At 43.6% G+C, this 21,586-nt stretch overlaps 1 protein-coding gene across 3 annotated transcripts; it reads right to left on the reverse strand.

The window, feature by feature from the left end:
• Positions 1 to 671: 671 nt before the first annotated feature.
• On the reverse strand, positions 672 to 20,768 carry LOC147423030 (shaggy-related protein kinase epsilon-like). 3 transcript variants are annotated; one of them, XM_086500976.1, is made up of 13 exons: positions 20,427 to 20,768; positions 19,924 to 20,184; positions 19,467 to 19,559; positions 19,309 to 19,368; positions 18,936 to 19,208; positions 18,753 to 18,827; positions 18,580 to 18,636; positions 18,290 to 18,481; positions 17,934 to 18,029; positions 1,683 to 1,766; positions 1,509 to 1,611; positions 1,217 to 1,297; positions 983 to 1,122 (listed from the first exon to the last, which is right to left on the reverse strand). In XM_086500976.1, the coding sequence occupies exons 1-12, from the start codon at positions 20,475 to 20,477 to the stop codon at positions 1,227 to 1,229; spliced, it is 1,416 nt and encodes a 471-aa protein (XP_086357102.1). In that variant the 5' UTR covers positions 20,478 to 20,768; the 3' UTR covers positions 983 to 1,122; positions 1,217 to 1,226. The 3 variants fall into 3 exon arrangements, with proteins under 3 accessions (XP_086357101.1, XP_086357103.1, XP_086357102.1); XM_086500975.1 differs by having other exon boundaries at positions 672 to 1,297; positions 20,427 to 20,766; XM_086500977.1 differs by having other exon boundaries at positions 672 to 1,297; positions 20,422 to 20,765.
• Positions 20,769 to 21,586: the final 818 nt, after the last annotated feature.

The following is a 21,586-nucleotide window of genomic DNA, read 5'->3' on the forward strand; positions in this document are numbered from 1 at the left end:
AAAATCCACTGAACCAAGTAGCATATTTAAAACTTCCCTGTACCTTTGTATTATCAAAACTTCTTCCTCGCTGACATTAATACATAGAAATACAACAATATCGTAACTTAGGCCTTCCAGCTACTTAGCTGCACTCCAAAGACCACCTGATGAAGTTGACAACAGCCTTCCAACTCTCTTCCTTTGGCCCCTGCAATGCACAGAGCAGATACCGCTCAATGACGTGCTTAACAAGCACGTGAGCGTTAATTTTAGCCAGAAACGTGTTCAAAGGGAGCAAGCCTATTAGAACCTTAAAAGAGAGCATGCCTATGCACAACCTAATTGAACTGCCCCCACCTTGCATACAATAAGGACATGTATACAAGTATGATTAGTCATGTGAAGCACATCCACACATCAAGATAACCAACAGCTCTATCCGATCAGCTTGAAGATAGGTAAACCAAGGTGTACATACCAGTGCCATACCGACATACACGAGTGCCCTGGTTTTGTGTGTGCGCTCTCTCACAAAATTTGGCATCATAACGTCAGAATTGTCTAGCACAGCAATAACCCAAAGGTTCATGGGACCATAGGAGTATAGGCACAGCATTTCATCAAACGCAGAATAGCCACAAACTCTTATGACACGACATTATTGAATCTGCCACCAAAACAGCACAAGCTAACGACAAGGTGAACTCACATCTTTCACAATGGCATCCTTTCATGTCTTAACTCCTAAATTACACTTCATAGAACAGATACAAGTAGCTGTTAAGCTACCTTTAATACTACATTACAGCGGTCAAGGAGAAGAGACTTCATAACCCACGCGTGTACATAAATCAAGGCAGTTAGCTTGCAGATAGAGCTGACAAGAATTGCCAATACTCGGAGGAAGCTCCAATGTGGTGATGTAGGCACAGGCACCTGCAGTTAGCATCTACCGAAACAATTGTTTGCTTACAAGTGTGTGCGCTATTTGAATAAGCATTGAAGATTTCATCGAGGCCGTGACCTTCTGCATGTGTGTTCATGGTGTAAATCCATAACAGAGGACTCCTCTTGTTTGCAAGCCAAACCACCATAGTTTGTACACGGTAACCCTTTGGTTTGGTTCCCATAGCTTCACAGCTGGCACATGCAGAAGCTTCTTATTACCTCTGCAGCAAGTGCTTTTCAAGATTATGAACTCATCAACAGAAAAGTGCTTCTTTGAAATCTTTACTCTGTGCCCGTTAGGGGTTTTGCCTTCTGGCATGCTCTGGAATTAACTTCTCGATCATCTCTGGTGTGGCCCCCCTCAGTTCTGCATACACAATTGTCAATTGTAACTCTCCTTGTTACTAATGAATTGAAAACTTTCTGATGTCCATGGAGCTCTAGTACAGGCTAAGCTACAAACTTAAAATTTGCCTGCCAAAGACAGGCGATCTTTTTGGAAGCACAAGAGAATCTGAGCCTGCAAATGGACAACCACAAAAAAACTTTTCCTTGATAAGCTAGAACTATGGAAGTACCTGGAGGCTTGAAATTGAAAAGTGGGGGCAATGGACGCCCATTGGGTAGCCTCGTCATTGGATCGCGCAGCTCATCAAAGAATGGGTGCACACAGGCTTCCAACTGGTCATCAAGCAGGCCATCATTAGCTCTTTGGGCTGATGTAAACATTCAAAGGTAAGAAAGAACCTCACCGCTGTGAATCGAAGATTTGGTGAGTATTGGAGAAGTCTCGAAACTAAATCAACTGCTTCTGGCGGCATTCTTTTATGGAAGATCTGAAAAAATCAATATCTCTCTCTCTCTCTCTCTCTCTCTCTCTCTCTCTCTCTCTCTCTCTCTCTCTCTCTCTGTAGTAATTGTTTTTTTCTTTTTTGAGATCAAGAAGTTTTTTCTCTGGTGTGACTCATCTTGAGTACTCTCTCTCTCTCTCTCTCTCTCTCTCTCTCTCTCTCTCTGTGTGTGTGTGTGTGTGTGTGTGTGTAGTAATTGTTTTTTTCTTTTTTGAGATGATCGAGAAGTTTTTTCTCTGGTGCGACTCATCTTGAGTACTAGCTCTATCTCTCTCCCATGAATCCACATGCACATCACTTCGTAACCGCCAACAAGCTCCATGTAGACAAGGGTAGATACACACCATCATGCATCAAAGGGAAAACGAAGATGAACTCACACTTCAATCCAGAAGCAAATAAAAGAAACCTCGACTCCAGGAGAACACACACATCATAATAGAAGAAACAACTGCAACACCTCCCATCCAAGAGAAGATAGAAAAACCTCCAATCCAAGAGAAAGAAAGAACCCTATAAGAAAGTGCCATAAAAACCAAGCTCACCCACCCTATCCTAGCAATGTTACTCTGCAACGGAAACAAAACACATACAAGAAAAAGAATGTCGTTGTTGCCCTCTTCTTTTTCTTCCTCGACCGTATGTGCTAATGCTCCTTTACCTTGGCTGCTACTAGCCTTCTTCTTCGAGGAAGGAGGGTGTCACTTCTTCACATACTGAGTAGATGGCTTGGTTGTAAACAATTTAATGCTATGTGTCCAAATATCCCACACTTGAAGCTATGAATTGAGCACCTATAGCATTGTCATAACATTCTGAAGCATTTGTGAAGCATAGGACTCTAGGCATCGATGCATGTCACAAATTGTGACGTGGCATTCACAAAAGACAAAGGGAAATTAGGATCTTAAAATTTGACTCTGACAAACTGTAACAAACTTGGACACTCTGCGTCAAGAATCAATCGCGACAGCACCAAATAACCACTTCAAACAATTCACAAATCACAATAGATTTGCATTGGCCCGGCAGAGTTCCGTGCCTAGAGATATTGGCCCCAAAGACTGGCGCCCCTTTCGGTATTTCTTTATGTATTAAGATCAATGACAGAGTACAAAGAGCGGTTAGGGTTTCACTCTCAGACTCTGCGTCCAGATGCTCTGAGAAGTGAGGCCCTCACCGCATATTTAAATGTTACAAGGGATGCCCAAAAGCAGAGCCCCCAAAAGCTTGAAAGCAAAAGCAGATTCTCTCTCTCTCAATGAGAGTAAAAATAAAGCAATTCAACTCTCTCTCATCCAATTCTTTTCGTAGCAAAAAGCCAAAAGCTGGGATTTGCGTCGCTCAAAAATAATAATAATAATAAATTTTTATTTAAAAAAATTCCACCTCTATGATTTTCGGAAATTAGGGTTTCTACAAAATTAGGGTTTTTGGCAAAAATTAGGGTTTGCAAGAATTTTAGGGTTTCTAGCATAAATTAGGGTTTTTGTTGTTGGTAACCACATCATCACTTTGTGACATACCCCCTCTTGAAAGCATTGTAATCGACCGCGATTACGCCTGCAAAACCGACAAAAGCCATAAACCGTCTTAGCAGACACTGACTGTTTGTACCTACGTACTAGGAACACACATCTAGCACATGTACCAAATCGACAATCACATCACACGACATCACAAGACATCACTAGACATCACTGGACATCACATGACATTCAACATTCATTCGGATCTTAAAACCATGATTTATCGGCAATGTAGCTAGCAATCACATCTAGGTCTAAACAGGACCTCATCGATGTCTGATTGACTAACCCCTATTGCAACCATGTCTATTCGAGATCAATCAGACCAAAATGCTGCAGTCATTTCGTCTATCAATTCCTGCACTCAACAGAAGTCAAGAACAAATCAATATCATTATCAAGAATTCCATTTCATTAAAGTAATACAGCAGAATACTATCAGCTTTCAGTATCCCTGAAGCTCAAAGAGACATCAGTGATTCTAGTATCTAAATCAAGGCATCTGTTGATAAAGGAGCGGAGCGACTCCCCTCTTGAGCATCCCACTGCACCAGATCTGCGGCCAGGCTAAATTCTGGGTTCCGTTTGGAATAGACTATGCTAAACCAAAAGCATCGAGGTAAAGTTCACAGTCTGAGGAGTATCTGCTAGGTCCTCCTCCTCCATCCACTTCGCATCCAATGCAGGATAGTTCTTGAACTTAACCAAGAACCGCCTTCGAACTTTACCTTTATTCTTCGTATCCTTATGTGCCAAAATCTGTTTAGGAACAAGGATCTCCTCGGTTTCTTCCACTTTGGGTTGCTCATCAGGCTCCCCATCATCAAGCACATCGCCCTTAGAAGGTTTCAAGAGACTCACATGGAATGCATTGTGATTCCTCCAAGTATCTGGCAGTTTCAATCGGAAGGAGACATCATTTATTGTTTCAGTGATCTGGAAAGGTCCGTAGTATCGCATACTAAGCTTTGGAAAAAGCCTCTCCTTTCCCTTTTTCTTTCGTAAGCGTGCCTTCTCAAAACGTAAGAGCACCCAATCATCCTCCTTCAATTTCATGTCGCGACGATGGCGATCTGCTGCCTTTTTTTGTCGTTCTTGAGACTTCTGCAAAGTCTCGCGAACCTTGGCAAAAGCCGTATCCAAATCTCGCGTATATTCATTCGCTTCGAAGATCTTATCTTTCGTGCTCAGGAAGGATGGAACCTTTGCAGCACTTTCAACAATCTCAAATGGCGTCTTCCCCGTCGAAGAGTGTACCGTGTTATTGTAGGCAAATTCCACCAAAGGTAAGTTCTTTTCCCATTGAGTCTGCTGATCCGAGATGCAAGACTTCAATAAATCTAAAACCATTGAATTGGCAATCTCAGATTGCCTGTCAGTCTGCAAGTGGAACGATGACGAGAACTGCAACCGCGTGCCAATGTTCTCCCAAATTGCCTTCCAAAACAAACTCATAAATCTGGGGTCTCTGTCGGAGACAATCGTCTCAGACGTGCCATGTAATCGGAAAATCATCGTGATCATTCTGTGTTCTCGGGAGATCAAAAATGAAATCCATTGCAATACTTTCCAAGGGGCGGGTGGGTATGGGTAAAGGCTGTAACGATCCCTGTGCCTTATGCCTGTCAAACTTGACCTTCTGGCATACTGCGCACAAACTCTTCCACATCCTTTTTGAGTCTCGGCCAAAAGAAGTATCTCTCTACCCCTTTCAGGGTGGTAGCAATGCTGCGTGACCCGTAAAAGGTGGACACTGGCATTCACTCATAACCTTTTCTCTCAACGGCTGTGTAACGCACAACATGGTTTTTCTCATCAAGTAGCCTTCCCGAATGGAGTATCCTGCTACTGTCTCCCCATCCCGTATCCGTGTGAAAAAAATCTGCAAAATCTGTATCTGTGGCATACTGATCGACCATATCCTCGAAGCTCCTATGATGTATCGTAGAAATAGCCAGAACCAATGGCTTCCGAGACAAAGCATCTACCACCACATTCTTCTGTCCCTGCTCATAGACAATCTAGAAGTGAAACTATGACAAGATGTTCGCCCACCGCATCTACATTTCCAAAAGCTGCTTCTGTGACAAGAAGTAGCGCAAACTCTGATGGTCTGGAAAGACAGTAAAATTAGCTTCGAGTAGGTAATGCCGCCATTGAGTAAGAGCATGGATAACCGCCAAAAGCTCTTTCTTATAAATTTGTGTTGTCATCTCCGGCCTAGAGAACAATCGGCTCTCGTAAGCAATGACATGGCCTTCTTGCATCAAGACCGCACCCAGACTACAACCACAAGCATCACAATATACTTCAAATGACTTCTGCAAGTCCGGCAAAGTCAAATCTGGTCCTGTAGTCAATTTCTTGTACAATGTCTGAAAGGCAATCACCTCTGTGGATCCCCACGAGAAAGGGACTCCTTTCTATATCAAGATATGCAGAGGGGAAGCAACCTCTGCAAACTTTCGTATCAACCGCCTGTAGTACGAACACATTCTTCAAATCGGGCGAATCACGTATAGTCTCTCTCTATCTTGGCCGAATCCACTTGCACTCCTGCTGCTGAGACAAAGTGTCCCAAAAAGTGTATCTCTGAAGCTGATGATCTCTGTGTTCTGCCTCATTCTTGGAGAAACAATGATATCATCAAAGAAAGTGCCAACAAATAGCATGTACTCTCGAAAAATCTCGTCCATCATCCAGTTAAATGTCCCAGGAGCATTGGTTAAGCCAAAAGGCATCACCAAAAACTCAAATAATCCAAAAAGTAGTCCGGAAGGCTGTCTTGTAGACGTCTCCCATCACGATTCGGATCTGATGATATCCACTCTTCATATCAATCCTCCTAAAGCACGAGGATCCCTGTAACCTGTCGAGTATATCATCGATCCTAGGAATCAAAAATCTGTTCTTGATGGTGATTTTGTAGAGATCTCTATAATCGATGCACATTCTCCAAGATCCGTCTTTCTTCAAATCCAACAACAGTGGTCTTTCACTTGGTTCATAATCTTTTCAGTCTGTACTCGGCTCACACGGTAAGGTGGCCGGTTCGCTGACGTGCTTCCAGGTATCAGGTCAATGATCTGATCTTCAGGCCCTCTAAAAAGCAATCGACATGTGTGGAGAAAAATCTTGGCGTTCTTTTGATCAGGTCAAAACATATTAAATATTTATCCATCGTTCAGTTCTCTTCCAAAAGAATGAGTAAAGAAACTGAAGTTCAAGTACAATTCTCTGAGCCCTTCATTTATCAAAGTCTCTTTCTTGGCCCGGTAGTCAACCATGGCATAGTTCTTGTGGTACCAAGGGATCCTGAGTAGAACGTCACTCGCGTGCCCTGAACACCCCTGTCATTGCAAACGAAGTTTGCCAATGCTCGATGTAATGGCAACATCCCATCCGGGTGCCACTCGAACTACCTCCGCCTGTGGCGTCAATCTGTCGGACGTAATTTTAAATCGAGCCGACAATTCCCAGTGAAAAGAAGTTGGCCTTGGCTCCTTCAAAAGAGCTTCCTGATCCTTCACTTTGCCCCAAAAGCGGCAAAGTTTGTACTTTCATTCATTAGATTCGGTGCAGGTCCCATGCCATGTGGTACCAGTTCTGCTTTTCTATCTGCCTTTTCTGCCACGTTCCTGAGCTGCTCTCGAACTCTCAGGCCTGTCGTCGTCTTTATCATTCTGTTCTTTCTATGTCTTTTTAGGACACTTCGCGGAGATATGTCCATGTTCCCCGCATCCAAAGCACTTTCCCTCTCTGATGAAGCGAGCTCTCTCCTCAGAAGTAAGCTTGGGTCGTGCATCCTTTTTCTTTGGATTGCTCTTTTTCTTTCTACTTTTATTCCCAGAAGTCTGTTCGGCTCGTTGTGCCATGGCCTCATCTGTGAGGTACGTCAGACTGCTAGAGTGAATGGCAAAGCCCCGCTTCACATGACTCATCAACTCTTGAATAGAAGCCGACTTCTGTTCTAAGCAGTGATCTCGGATCTCTGTAGGTAGACCCAAGGTAAACCACTCAATCTGTTCTCTGAACGAGATCTTCTTGGAAGAGGCGGGTAGAAAAGAGCTCCAGAATCTCACACAGTAAGCATTGATAGTATCTTTCTTGGTCATCCGAAGATGGTTCCAAGCAGCTCGTACATCTCGTTCATATTCTTGCGTCAACCAAGAAGAAATAAAAAGCTTCTTAAATTTCAGCCATTTAACTGGCGCAGTCTTGTTTAAAAGAAGCGTGGACCACCAAGTACGAGCATTCCCCTTAAGGTAAGAGGTAGCTCTCCGAATCTTGGAGTGCTTTGAATAGCGTCCTCACGTGAAAGCAATGTCAAACTGTTGTATAAAAGACAAAGCCTTCGAAGCATCTCAGTATCCTGAAAAAGTATCAAACTTGATCGACTGGTCACCTTTCTTAAACTCCTGGACTTTCTTGCTTTTATCTTCGAGAAAGTCATACTGATTGGCTTTGTAAAAATTCTTCTTGTTCGCATAGAAGTTTCCATCATCAGAATCTGAGCTCTCTGTAGACGAGTCCTCAGTAGAACTGTCAGACTCTGGGCGAGATTTAGCCTTCTTTGCCTTTTCCTTGCCCTTTCCGAAGCTTTGTTTCTTGCTTCGCTTTTTACCTTTTCTGTCTTCTTCGCTCGAATCTGAAGAGCTAGAAGAACTGTCAGAAGAAGAAGAAGAAGAACTGGGTACTCCGCTTCTTCTGTCTATTTGCCTTGTCAAAAGTCGACTGACGACCCAAATATCCCGGGAAGTCAGTGCTTTTCTTCTGCTTTTTGCCGTGCTTTTTGGCTTTCTTTTGTGCATCTAAAAGTTGAGCACTCCGTGCATCAACCACCTCTTGTAATTCCTTCTCTCAGTACTGTTTGTGATCAGAAGGTTTCTTGAGAGCGGGTTTCAGCGGTGGTGTAGTGGTTTTCTGCCACTGTGCATACACTTCCTGAAAAGAAGTCTCGCTCATATATTTTGCCAATTTCGGATCCTTCGCAAAACTGAGCATCATCTTTGTTGCATCGCCGATCAATTGACGACGCTTCATCTCTCTGTGCTCCGCCTGAGTAGGCGGAGACGAGCCATACTCTCTGTCTAAATCTTCGTTGTGATCCCTGCCTGCATCTCCAAATGCAGAGGGAGTCGATTGAGCCTTGCGTGAAGCCATAGGTGCCGCGGAAAAAAAATTGGGGATCGGACTTCCAGTAGAAGAGAAATCGACAGTGCTCTGATAACACTGTAACAAACTTGGACACTCCAAGTCAAGAATCAATCGCGACAGCACCAAATAACCACTTCAAACAATTCACAGATCACAATAGATTTGCACTGGCCCGGCGGAGTTCCGTGCCTAGAGATATTGGCCCCAAAGACTAGCGTCCCTTTCGGTATTTCTTTATGTATTAAAATCAATGTCAGAGTACAAAGAGCGGTTAGAGTTTCACTCTCAGACTCTACGTCCAAATGCTCTGAGAAGTGCTCTGAGAAGTGAGGCCCTCACCACATATTTAAATGTTACAAGGGATGCCCAAAAGCAAAGACCCCAAAAGCTTGAAAGCAAAAGCAAATTCTCTCTCTCTCTCTCTCAATGAGTAAAAATAAAGCAATTCAACTCTCTCTCTCATCCAATTCTTTTCGTAGCAAAAAGCCAAAAGCTGGGATTTGCGTCACTCAAAAATAATAATAATAATAATAATATATAAAAAATTTCCACCTCCGTGATTTCCAAAAATTAGGGTTTTTGGCAAAAATTAGGGTTTGCAAGAATTTTAGGGTTTCTTGCAAAAATTAGGGTTTCTGTTGTCAGTAGCCACATCATCACTTTGTGACACGAACCCCTAATTTGCATTAAGTGTTGACATGGACAGATTGTGTAACGAGACAGGCAACATCTCAGGTTCAACGGAAGTGTTTATGGATTTAGCTCGGATCTAGTACTCCACACAAAAGCAAGGGACACTTTACTTCACTTGAAAGAACTGAACTGAACTAAAAGAAAGAGAGAGAAAAGAGACGACACAAGGATGTCGGGTCCCAACCCTCAAGGGCTTTCTTTATTCTTGCACAATGCTTGTAGAATGATGCTAAATGCTGAGGTACTGATGGTAAGGGGTATTGATGCTACTGATGCTATATACTCGTCTATGTTGATGATAACGATGTCGACCACGAGGAAGATGACGACGATGGTATCATGGTTCTATGGCTGAATGCCTGATCTGCTGGTGAGGTCGATGGTTAGGGGTCTGCAACCATGACGAGGCTAGGGCTGAAATCGGCAACGCTCCAAAGCTGAAAACACTGCTCTCTTGGGCGGAAAACGTTGGCTCTGCAAAGCTGAACACGCCGATCTGCTTCATGAAAAATCGCTAGAGATCCTGAGTTGCTGCCGGTCGGGTGCCCGCCTCCTTGTGTCTCTGGCTTCTTCTCCTGCAAACACTGGTCTGATCTTGATGCCAATACCTGAAAACGCTGAAGTGTTAAAGAGTTGAATTACTGAAAACACCGGTGCCGCTGAGGATGGGAAACGCTAGGCGCTGGGGTACTTGCTCTTGCGAGTACTGCGACCTTCTGCCCCTTCCTGCCTCCTAGGGCTTTCCCCCGTGCTGCTTATATACGGATGATTTGTTGGGTCGAGCAGGTAGAAGTTCAGCCCACGATTTCTTAAAAAGGCTAAAAATCACTTATTACTTAAGTGACCAAATAAGAGGTGGTTCACGCGGCACAAATGCCTACAAGCTGGAATAACTGTTATGTGCAAGAGAGGATATGCAAGTGTGACCGGCCTGGACATGCACAACTTACTAGAGACTCACAAAGGTGTCAGGCTCAATCCTAAGCTATTGGATCATGCTACACTATGGCAAACATGTCCACGTAGCGCAAGGGAAGTGCGCACGTGACACAACACGTGCCAACTAAATCAACAAACTGAACAGACTTTAGGACTTCAAAACCACTGAACTGGAAGAGAGAGAATCCACACGACACGGAGTGGCATAGTTCCACTCCCAGACTGCAATGGCCCGGAACCTTCACGTCCCTTTTGATATTTCTTTATATTGCTTCAACAGGTTACACTCTAGGAACTCTCCTTTGCTTCCCCTCCCGGTAGAATGCCAGAGAGAGAGCCCAACACACTTATTTAAAGGCCCTTGGCCTCACCCAAAAGCAGTTACATGACTCTGGTCCAAAAGCTAGCACCAAGAGGGTAGTTCGTACAACGCTGCCACGTCATAACGTCATAAAACTTCAACGCAATTCACGGAATTCCGTACAACATGCCACACAATTTTGTGTGTGTGGTTCTCGTACTTTATTTTAAGGTTTTAGGTCCCTCGGCCGATTCCTGTAAGTTGGGTTAGGGTTTTTAAATTCTAAACCCTTTTTGTGTCTTTAGGCCACTCGGCAAGAATCTGTAAGTTGATGAGAACGACTTCTTTTGCTCTTTCTTCTATTAGGGTTCAGGCCCCTCGGTCAAGAGCAGGTTAGCTAGGGTTAGGTTTAGGGAGTCCTCGCTGTCACAAGACGGGCACCACATACCAATAGAAAAGAACATACTAAATAGACTTTTAGCACTTCAATAACAACTGAACTGAAAGAGAGAGAGCACACGAGACACGGAGTGGCGGAATTCCATCCCAAACCTTGGCGCCCCTTTCCGTATTTCTTTATATTGCTTGAACTCAGTACAATGCCAGTACTCGCGCTCTTCACCTTCTCACTGAAGCGTGCCAAAGACTGAGCCCTCTGCACTTATTTAAAGGGCCTTGGCCTATGAAAAGCAGTTTACATGAAAAGCCTTTAAACTCAAAAGCATCTAGTCCAAAAGCATATGCCCAAACGCTACCAACATGATTTACTGAAATCCGTACAACTGTCACGTCAACATGTCAACGCAATTAGCAGAGCGTCGATACTATTGCCACGTCATTAGCCGCTTTATTTTGATGTCTTTGGGTTACTTGGGTCCCATCGGACAGGGTCCCATTAGTTGGCGGAAACTTCTCTTTAAAAATAGTCCACTCGGCAAGACTTTGCAAGTTGGTAAAACTTCTTCTGCTGCTTCTGCTTCTTTACTTAGGGTTTAGACCCCTCCGCCGGGATCTGCAAGTCGGCTCCGTTTTTGTGACAACTAGCCCTCTAGGTCTTTACTAGGTCTCTAGTGGTTGACATGCCAACATTTCCATGACAAATTGTACGGACTGATCCCGGATTTGCGATACTAATCACAAAAAGTATGGAGGCTCCGTGTTTTGCGAGCCACCCTCATTGCAAAATTTGGGCTCCAATGCTTTTGGAGGTGGAAGTTTTGTTAGCAATTGCTTTTGGGGGCCAAGGGCCTCTAGATATGTACATTGGGGTCTCCTTCTTGCATTCCAGGTTTTGCAAGAAGCAAAGTTTCCCCAAGCTTGTAGCCAATTGAAGCAATATAAAGAAATACCAAAGCTTCGGTTGTTTTGAAGTTGTAAGGTGCAGCGGAAGTGAATGTAGAACTTTGCTCAAGTGAGTGCTCCGAACTGTGCTCGAGGGTTCCTTTTACTTATGGAAGGGAGAGCCTTCCGTTCCTTTAGTGAGAAAGTGCAATGGACACAAACAAAGTGAACGGACACTGTGAATGAAGGTACATGAGACTGAGAGATAGAGAGAGGAGAATACAACACCAGAGACGTAAAACCCTCCTCCAAGGGCCCCACTCTTGATGGCGAGAGTGGTCTACTATTGATTGCACAATTTGGTACAATGGCTGATGCAATGAATCTAAATGCTTGCTATGTCGATGTCGACGGTGTGGACGATGAGGACGAGGCTAATGTTGAAAATTGAGTGCTTGAATAGCTAACTTAATTGCTCATGAAAAACGCTGACTGCAGGCCTTCTCCGTCGTTGATTGGCTGTCGTTTTAATTGTCTGATGATCATGTTGTGTGCAACCGCAGGATATGCATCTACTCTAAGTGATTGGTCATGCACGGTCTGCGAACAGACTCACAATAGTGCCAGATCACTTCCTATCCTAGACTGACTTGACTGAACTGAACCCTGGTCATGCTGTAGCTTGTCCACGGACACATAGGGTTGGATGCGTCACGTGACATCCCCTCCTTTTCAAAGTGAGGTACTGGTGCCGAATTGTATAGCGTCGAGGGAGATCGCCAACAACATCCGAAATTCTGGAAAGGACTCTATGCCAACCCACTCTGATGTGTGGGTCATGTGATACTTGAACTTCATAAAGGTCTGCAAAGTCTTCTTCTTTGGGCCGTGCCGAAAGCGACGAAGTCATTGGTAGCTCCTTCAATGATTCAACTTTGTCTATGGACATAAGTCCACCTTCTTCAAGAATCTCCATGGCTGAAAATTCATGAAACCACTTCCAACACAAAAACATGAGCATACCTATTCCATGTAAAGTGATTGGAAAAAATCTCTTCTTCGTAAAAGACTGTGCAGGTACATGAGATTGAGAGATACAGAGAAGAAAATACGACACCAGAGACGTAAAACCCTCCTCCAAGGGCCCCACTCTCGATGGCGAGAGTGGTCTACTATTGATTGCACAATCTGGTACAATGGCTGATGCAATGAATCTAAATGCTTGCTATGTCGATGTCGACGGTGTGGACGACGAGGATAAGGCTAATGTTGAAAACTGAGTGCTTGAATCGCTGACTTAATTGCTCATGAAAAACGCTGACTGAAGGCCTTCTCCGTCGCCGATTGGCTGTCCTTTTAATTGTTGCAAAACGCTGCTCTGCTTGTCACTTGCTTGCTGAAAATGCCTTGCTGAAAACGCTGGTATGGCTGTGCAAAAACACAGGTTCATGGGCTGGTTTCGCTGTGCAAAAACGCTAATTGCTGAATTCTGAAAACGCTGGCAGAATGCTGAAATTCCACTAACGCCAGGGCTCTTCTGAGGTACTGTCGCGATGGTGTCGATGCGGCAGCAATCTGCTACAGCAAGACAAGATCGCAGGGTTGAATCTGCAAACACTAGGCGATCTGGGGCTGATCCAAAACGCTAGGCTGCAAGAGGTCTTCAAGCTGAAAACGCTAGGTCATCTGGTTCTTGCTAAGAAGTTGCCTATTGAGCGATGCTCCTGCTGCCTCTTCTGCTAGAAAGTGCTAGCTCTGGTTTGCTTATATATTATCTTAGCAAAATTGCCCTACCTAGTTCCCAACAAAAGTCACTTAATAAAAAAGTGAAAAATGTCAAAAAATAGGGAAAATAGGTTTAAAACTTTAATGCTCTGAAGTAAAAGGAACCTTGAGCACAGTTCCGGAGCACTCATCTTGAGCAAAGTTCAACATTCACTTCCGCTGCACCTTACATTTAAATTCTCAAATTTTCTTGCTTTTATCCTCAAGAAAGTCATACTGGTTGGCATTATAAAAATGCTTCTTCTTTGCGTGAAATCTATGATCGTCGAAATCCGAACTATCTGAAGACGGGTCCTCTGTAGAACTGTCAGAAACTAGGCGAAATTTAGGCTCCTTTTTGCCTTTTTCTTTCTCTTTCCAAAGCTTTGCTTTTTGCTTCGCTTTTTGCCTTTCCTGTCTTCTTCACTCGAGTCAGAAGAGCTAGAAGAACTATCAGAAGAAGAAGACGAAGAAGAATTGGATATTCCTTCAAATCGCACATGCTTCTTCTACTTTCTTGCTAAGGCAAAAGTAGATGAACGACAAGAAAAGTCAGTTCCTTTCTTCTGCTTTTTGTCATGCTTTTTGGCTTTGTTGTTCGTGTCAAAAAGCTGGGTAATCTGTGTATCAACCACCTCTTCCAATTCTTGCTCTGTAAACATCCTCGGAGTAGGAGGTTTCTTGAGTGCCAATTTGAGGGATGGCTCTGTGGTTTTCAGCCATTGTGTGTGCACCTCATCGAAGGATGTCTGAGTCAAAAATTTTGCAAATTTCAGATCCTTCGCAAAGTTGATCATTATCTTTGTCGCGTCGTCAACCGATTGCCGACGTTCCATCTCTTCAATCTATGCCAAAGTAGGCCGAGGCGGGCTGTACTCTTCGTGAGAATATTCGTTGTGATCTCTTCCCGCATCCCCAGATGCAGAGGAAGTCGATTGTTCTTTGTTGGAATCCATAATTGTCGCGTGAAAAGGATCGGATTTCCCGATAGAAGAGAAATCGGCCGCGCTCTGATATCACTGTAACAAACTTGGACACTCCAAGTCAAGATTCTATCGCGACACAGCAAGGATTCACTTCAAAAAAGTTCACAATTCACAATTGATTCAACACGGCACGACCGAGTTCCGCGCCTAGAGATATTAGCCCCAAAGACTGGCACCCCTTTCGGTATTTCTTTTTGTGTTAATTTGTGTTCAAAGTACAAGAGAGTGGGAGGGTTCTCACTCTCAGACTCTACGTCCAGATGCTCTGAGTTGTGAGGGCCCTACCGACTTATTATAAGTTTACGAGGGATGCCCAAAAGCAGAGTCCCAAAAGCTTTCAGTGAAAAGCCTTGCAAAATAAAGCAAATTGACCCCAAAAGCTTCTCAAAAAAAATGCGCAGAATTCAGTAGCGTAAAAAGCAACTTTTTGTACAACCCTGCCACGTCAGCCTTCTGTCGCGTTTTGAGCCGCAATTCACGAAAGACCGTACGATATGCCATGTCAACATGTCAACGCTTTTTCCAGGAATCTCTGCCAGCCGGGGAGGGTGTGTGTGTGCTTTGTTGCCCCAATGTAATTGTGTCCAGGGCCATGCCATGCCACGTCACCTATTTGTGACATAGTCTGAGCGGAGAGGTCCCTCAGAAGTTGTGCTTTGCAATGATTAATGATAAAGAAATACCAAAAGGAGCGTCAGTCTTTGGGGCCAATGCTTTTGGGTGCGGAACTTCATCGTGTCGTGTCCACTCTCCCTCTCTCTCTAATTAAAGTTCAATGATTTTGAAGTTTTTGTTCGTATGTTGCTATTGATTTATCGCTTGGAGAGTCCAAGCCTATTACAGTGGTATCAAAGCTCAAAAAGATTCTTCTTCGGAGGATCCTTCCTTTCTACCATGCACATAGGTTCTCGAGGAGAATCTGACAGAGCGGACAAGATTTTTGTTTATAAAAGAATCTCGTGTCCCGACCTCGGACTTATTAGCGACTCCCACCCTTCGTCCATCACGCATCGACACCTCCCATCTTCATCGCTATGTCTTAAAGAGCATACATAAGCCATAAAGAACCACGGATTACACATGGGTTCTAGCGAAAAATCTCGAAGAGAACACCCCTCGACGGGAAGGCAAAGAAAAGTTTAAATCCGACGTGGGAACGAAAGAAAAGAATGAAGAATTGGGTAAATTTTCGGTAGCAAAGTTTGCCAAAGCGAAGTACAAACGTCAATTGCAAGTTTGACACGTGTGAAAAGATTGATCAAGTACTCCAGAGACCCGAGGTTTGCAAAACACCTGAGGAATTACCCGATTGATGAGATTCACTCGAGATGGCGTGAGGCCATTGATTCTCCTCTCACGTCGAGAGGACAGTTGAAAGGACAAACGAGTGCAAAAAAGCAAAAGCTATACTCACAGAAAGAGAGGAACAAAGCTCTTGACCAGAAGATGAACCAAATACTAAAAGGCTTGAAGCACTCTTGGAAGAAGAGGAAATTGATGGAATTTCCCGGTTATTTGGGCTAGAAGACGAGCTTCGAGGTGGCAAGCAAATCCAAGAAGCGTGCTCGTTTCAAGGATGACTCAGATTCTTCTTCGTCTCAGAGAGTTCCGACAATTCATCGTCCTCTAATTCCAGAGACTCAAAGAGGATGAGAAAGACGGAAGAAGCGAAGAAAAAGTAAGAAAAACAGATTTTTGAAAAAGGCTAGAGGGCATGAAAGGCCATCTAGCACTTCGAAGGAGGACACCTCGTCCTCTTCTAAGAGTGAGCAGATGAGCAAGAAGACCAAGGAGTTCAAGGAAGGGGATCGAGCCGTCAGGTTTGAGACGTTTTCAAGCTATTAGGACACCCTTCGAACCCTTGAGTTTGTACAACAATTTGACATCGCCTACTAGGAAGTTGGTTCACTGAACACTCCAAGGTGTGAAGGACAGAATCTTACTTGACAAATTGCACAAACATGATCTACTCTGTTGCTACATAGAGAAACACCCATGACGTGGGTAAAATTCAAGAGAATTTTCACATCAACTTGGATATCACACGAATATGAAAGAGATGTCATCACAACTTGGCATCATTTGAGAATGATTAAGAAAGATACATTGGATGACTACCGCCAGAGGTTTTGGGAACTAATTCAAGACATCCTTCCTTGCGCATTCATCAACCATCCTAATAAACTCACTAAATCGTTCTAAAAAGTCTCTAGCTGAGGGCACAACACTGCATTTTTCCGTCTTGAAAAAAGATTATAACCACACATATGTATATACACGTATACATACATACATACATACATACATACATACATACATATATATATATATATATATACATATATATATATACATATATATATATATATATATATATATATATATATATATATATATATATATATATATATATATATATATATATATACACACACACACACACACACCTAGATGAATCCTCGATCAACCCAAATTCACCTTTGGAGAAAAGCGCAAGGTATAGACTCATTGTAGTCATCCACAAGTCAATATAACCATTGGCCCCATCATGCATAGCGTAATAGCATTGACTAAATACTTCGACATGCCCATCAACATCGTTAGTGCCAAATAGTGGGTGTAGAACTAGGTACTAATAGATAATTACACATATTCACACCACTGCACACACACATACATCAATACAAAAATCTGCATACTGAGTTTCTCTCATAACTTTAGATAAGTGGAGCAGGCTCGGTCATACTCAAGCCTAGCACTAAAAATAGTATTAAATATGAAAAAACTTGCAAAAGATAGGTGATAGGGCAGGTGCACCACATAATATTAAAAGAATCGACTATATGCCACGGCCCACCATCATGAGAAACCTGATTCTAGAAATGTGACAAACCTTCGCATGCAACATAAATAGAAAAAATCATCTAAAAAGTCCTACATAGATTGTGCAAAAATATTGGCTAAGACTGTCAAGAAACCAAACTCATGCATAGAAATTACTAAGAAAAACAGCACATCGTATTTTCCAGTTACACAATATCAAAATTCAAAGCTAATTTCTTTACTACAACAGCGTAATATCTATCTGCTCACACGCAATCGTCACAAAGTTTCTTGTTTTCTCCTTAAATGACCCAGATATGAGAGTTTCCTTTATGATAAAGATTTGCTCCTAACTTTAACATCCTACAAAAATTAATTGTATACAAGAAAGAGACTCGTTTCTAACTTTAATTCAGATCATATGAAATATTAATATATAAAAATAGAATACTAATCAGATGAGGGAAAGATAATTTATGGTTGCATTATATTCATACTACCTTACATAGCGAATTGAGTGAGATGCATCAAAGAAAGTGTGTGCCTGCTACAATCTACCTCTGATCTATATTCTAGGTACCATCATACTAGTCTCGAATCTCAATAAACACTTAAGTAATATTAGAGTAATGCAGCCTAATGGAAAATCCTTGCATACAAAATCAGCTTCTGAGCTTACCTTATGCCAAGGATGGGCTTTTATCTGCGGAAACTTGAACTCTGTGTAATTAGGGTTCATGCACTTAATCTCCTCTCGTGTAGGAGTGCCTAAAACCTGACAACAGTCAACAAGGACTAGAGTTTAGTTCTCTTTAAAACATTCTTGAAATGGACCTGTTTATACCAGAATTAATCCAATAAAGAACCCAGATTTCACTTTAAAACAAAATGAAGTTGTAGACTCATGTCATCATCCACAAGACAATATCACCATAAGCTCCAAACATAAGATGCAAATAGCTGCCACAGCATCCCAACTAAAGTCAACAGAGCCTCACTGTTCCCATAGTTCAGCAACAGAGGAATGGAAGCTACCTTGATGATTTCAACAAGCTGATCAACCCCACTCTCTCCAGGAAAAATAGGTTGTCCAAGCATCAACTCAGCCATTACACAACCTGTAGACCAAATGTCTATTGCTGTTGTATACTCCACAGCTCCAAAGATAAGCTCAGGAGCTCGATAATATCGAGAGCATATGTAGGCAATATTGGTCTCTCCTTTCACCTGGTGGCATAGGGGCATTCAATAGGCTTGAGCATATGGCTGCAAAGCATCCTTAAAACATAGCAATGCCAACTCAAATCCTTGCAAGCTTCTCTTACCAAAATCTTCGCACTGCCAAAATCACATAGCTTCAATTGGTGGGTTTGAGGATTCACCTGATTCAAACAAAATCACTCTGACTGGTCAATACATAAATGTCCTGGATAACATGCTACTGATAACTATTCGGGTTCAAAGGTCCCAACAAGAAACCCTCCTTGGGCCCACGCACCAGAAGATTCTGAGGCTTGATGTCGCGATGACAAACACCAACTGCACCATGGATGTATGCAAGTGCCCTACAAATCTGCACATGGGTTGTAAAATGCAGGACTTCAGGGTTTTTACTTCACTCTTCCTACAAGCCAAAACAAAGTACATGCAAGTCCCCATGGACATAAGCTTCAAATGTCACCTGATACGTATATAGCTTCACAAATAAAAGAGGCATCCTTTGGTTCATCCTATTGTAATGCTTGGCGACACGATAGACTGTCTCTGGTACATATTCCAAGACCAAGTTCAAAAACACTTCGTCCTTCTCTGTGGACGAGTAGAAACAATGTTTCAAGGCCACGACATTCGGGTGATCAAGTAACCTCATGATTTGCAGTTCCCTGTTCTTATATCTCTTATCCTGAAGAACCTTTTTGATAGCCACAGTCTCTCCTCTTTCCAGGCACTTGCCCTGCAATAGAAAGGACCAAGTTAGTATCTACATCCTTTACATTACTGCTTTTTGGTAAAACAACAGAATATCAAAATTGAGCTTTGAAACATGCTCATACCTGGAAAACTACACCAAAGGATCCAGTCCCTACAACTCGTTCAGCCATATAACTAATGGTCTGCATTAGTGGCAACATTCAATACCTCACATTAATGATGAAACTCTTAGCTTCTCTTTAACTCGGTAGTTGCATTATACATTCAGGAGGCAACTCACTTGCTTAGGCTGCCCATTCTTCCCACCTATTGTCGTTACAATAATGTGACCTGTCTCAGCTCCGTTACCATCCACTACTGCAGCTTCAATGTCCTACCAATTCAATCAAACAAGATAGATGCAAATGAGACAATAAGAAGTAAAAGGATCAATTTGAGTTCATTACACCATAGCATGTTTATAAAAACTGTTGTCTGCAATGCCTTTCCTACTGAAGAACCCACAACAGGTATTCATGAATTCAATCTAGTTCGACATGTCCAGCACCAGTAGGCCACACTGCCAATGCTTCATCACAAGATATTTAAATCATGGGTTGTTCAAACAAGATACCATCGTCCAGGGAGAGACCCAAAATGAGTCATCCAAACCGGAGAACTCCACCGCAAAACTGGAAAACCCTGCAAAGTACTGACGCTTTGCAGTTGGCTAAAAGTAAGAAGCGTGGGGCACATACCTTCTCTTCACTGTTGTCAGCCCGGTCATCTCTAATCCTCATTTCATTCATCTCCTTAGGCAGCTCTTCAACACCACTTGCACCCGACTTGAGGCCACCAACTGTGCTAGCACCCACTCTTGCTGCAGCTAAAGACCCCCCACTCACAGAGGCCATGTGCTGTCCTGAGCTGCTGGAAGCCCCACCGATGCCACCCTGCACCGCCTGCTTTTCAAGCTCCTCTTGTTCGAACTTTGCCCTCTTGATGTTGCTGTCGCCAGGCTGCCATGGCAATTACCACAACATGTTTAGACTGAAGAACACGAGAAAATCAAAGGCACTACATGCAGAAGATGCACCCTTAGGAAGGAGATCTGTAGCAAATTGTCCCTCTCTTGATGAGCTGAAAAGCCCGTGATCTACGCACGCAATTGTGTAGTTTTATGGAGAAAAAGGAGAGGAGCAAATGCGAAACAGGGGAGCAAACAGAAAAAAGGAGAGAGAGGGTGAGGTCATTACATTACATTATCAGAGAAGGAGGAGCGGCCGGAGGCAATACTCTTCAATCGGCGCATCACATGCAGGAGAGGATAGTGGGACGCTATCTCTTACAAAGGAGCAGGGTTCCCCATCCTCTAAGAGTTAAGAGTAAGGAATAGGGACCTGATGTGGGTGGGCAAGCCAGTTGCCCTGAAGAGCTTGCTTCGTTTTCAGTGAGGGTTGATGGGGAAAGGAGGGGAGCAGAAATGGTGGATCTGGAAAGAGAACTCCTCGAAGGGACTCTGTTCTACACAAAAGTCGAGAAAAAGGGTAAAGAGATGTTCGAGTGCTGGCTCAGCCTGGCCAGTGCAGTCTGTGTGTGTGTGTGTGTGTGTGAGAGAGAGAGAGAGAGAGAGAGAGAGAGAGAGGAGGGGGGGGGGGGGGGGGGGGACAGAGGCTAGAGCACAGAGAGAGAGAGACAGAGAGAGAGAGAGAGCGCGCGAAGACAAGGAAGTGTGTTTTTTGTGGTCTGCCGATGATAATGATGGTGGGTTTGTGTAAAAGGGCACCCAAATTGATGAGGCTGGTGATCTCATTTTCCTTCCATTGAAATGCCTGCTTTTTTGATGCCGGTGCTCCACCACGGTCCACTGCTCCCCGAGTTGGAGCTGGAGCCTGAGCCTCAGCGGCAGCGCCGCTGCCGCAGCTGCTAGAGTCTAACGTCTATAAGACCTAGAAAGAGAGTGACAAGAGAGAGAGTCCTGAGTCCTGAGTCCCTGACTCTCATTGCTTCCAAAAGTTGGCGAGTTCCCATTTCAGAACTTCGGGCTCGTTCGCACGCTGGGGTGGCACCCCATCAACTGCAATCCACGCTGCTTGTGAAAGGCAAAACCTACCACGTGGCACTTGTCCACCGTTTGCATCCAATGCTCGCAATGCAAGCCACGAGAGAATTTGTTGCTTTGTGTGGAAGTTCATGGCCCACCGCTCACAATGATGGCGTCGTCGATTAACAAGGCTGTTGTTGTTGAATACCAACTCTGCGTTTTTGGCACAGTGGAATACCAACTCTGCCCTGTGCGAAACCAACCCACACCCACCAGGCTGGGGTCAACCCAAGCCCGTGCGAATCCGCTCTTCCTTGGTTGATGGACGAAGTGATCCACAGTGCATGTAAGGGTGCATTCGCACGATTTGGAGTTTT

This window comes from Adiantum capillus-veneris, chromosome 26, assembly GCF_014529385.1.
Source record: "Adiantum capillus-veneris isolate H3 chromosome 26, ASM1452938v2, whole genome shotgun sequence".
In the NCBI taxonomy this organism is placed as follows: domain Eukaryota; kingdom Viridiplantae; phylum Streptophyta; class Polypodiopsida; order Polypodiales; family Pteridaceae; genus Adiantum; species Adiantum capillus-veneris.

Bases quoted from the DNA above. Each gene is read 5' to 3' on its own strand.
- LOC147423030 (XM_086500975.1), bottom strand. From the start codon at position 20,477: ATGCGCCGATTGAAGAGTATTGCCTCCGGCCGCTCCTCCTTCTCTGAT. The intron at 1,767-17,933 runs GTAAGCTCAGAA...TGATTTTTTCAG, and splicing joins AAGCCCATCCTTGGCATAAG to ATCTTCCATAAAAGAATGCC. The intron at 1,612-1,682 runs GTGAGGTTCTTT...CTTGATGACCAG, and splicing joins CAAATCTTCGATTCACAGCG to TTGGAAGCCTGTGTGCACCC.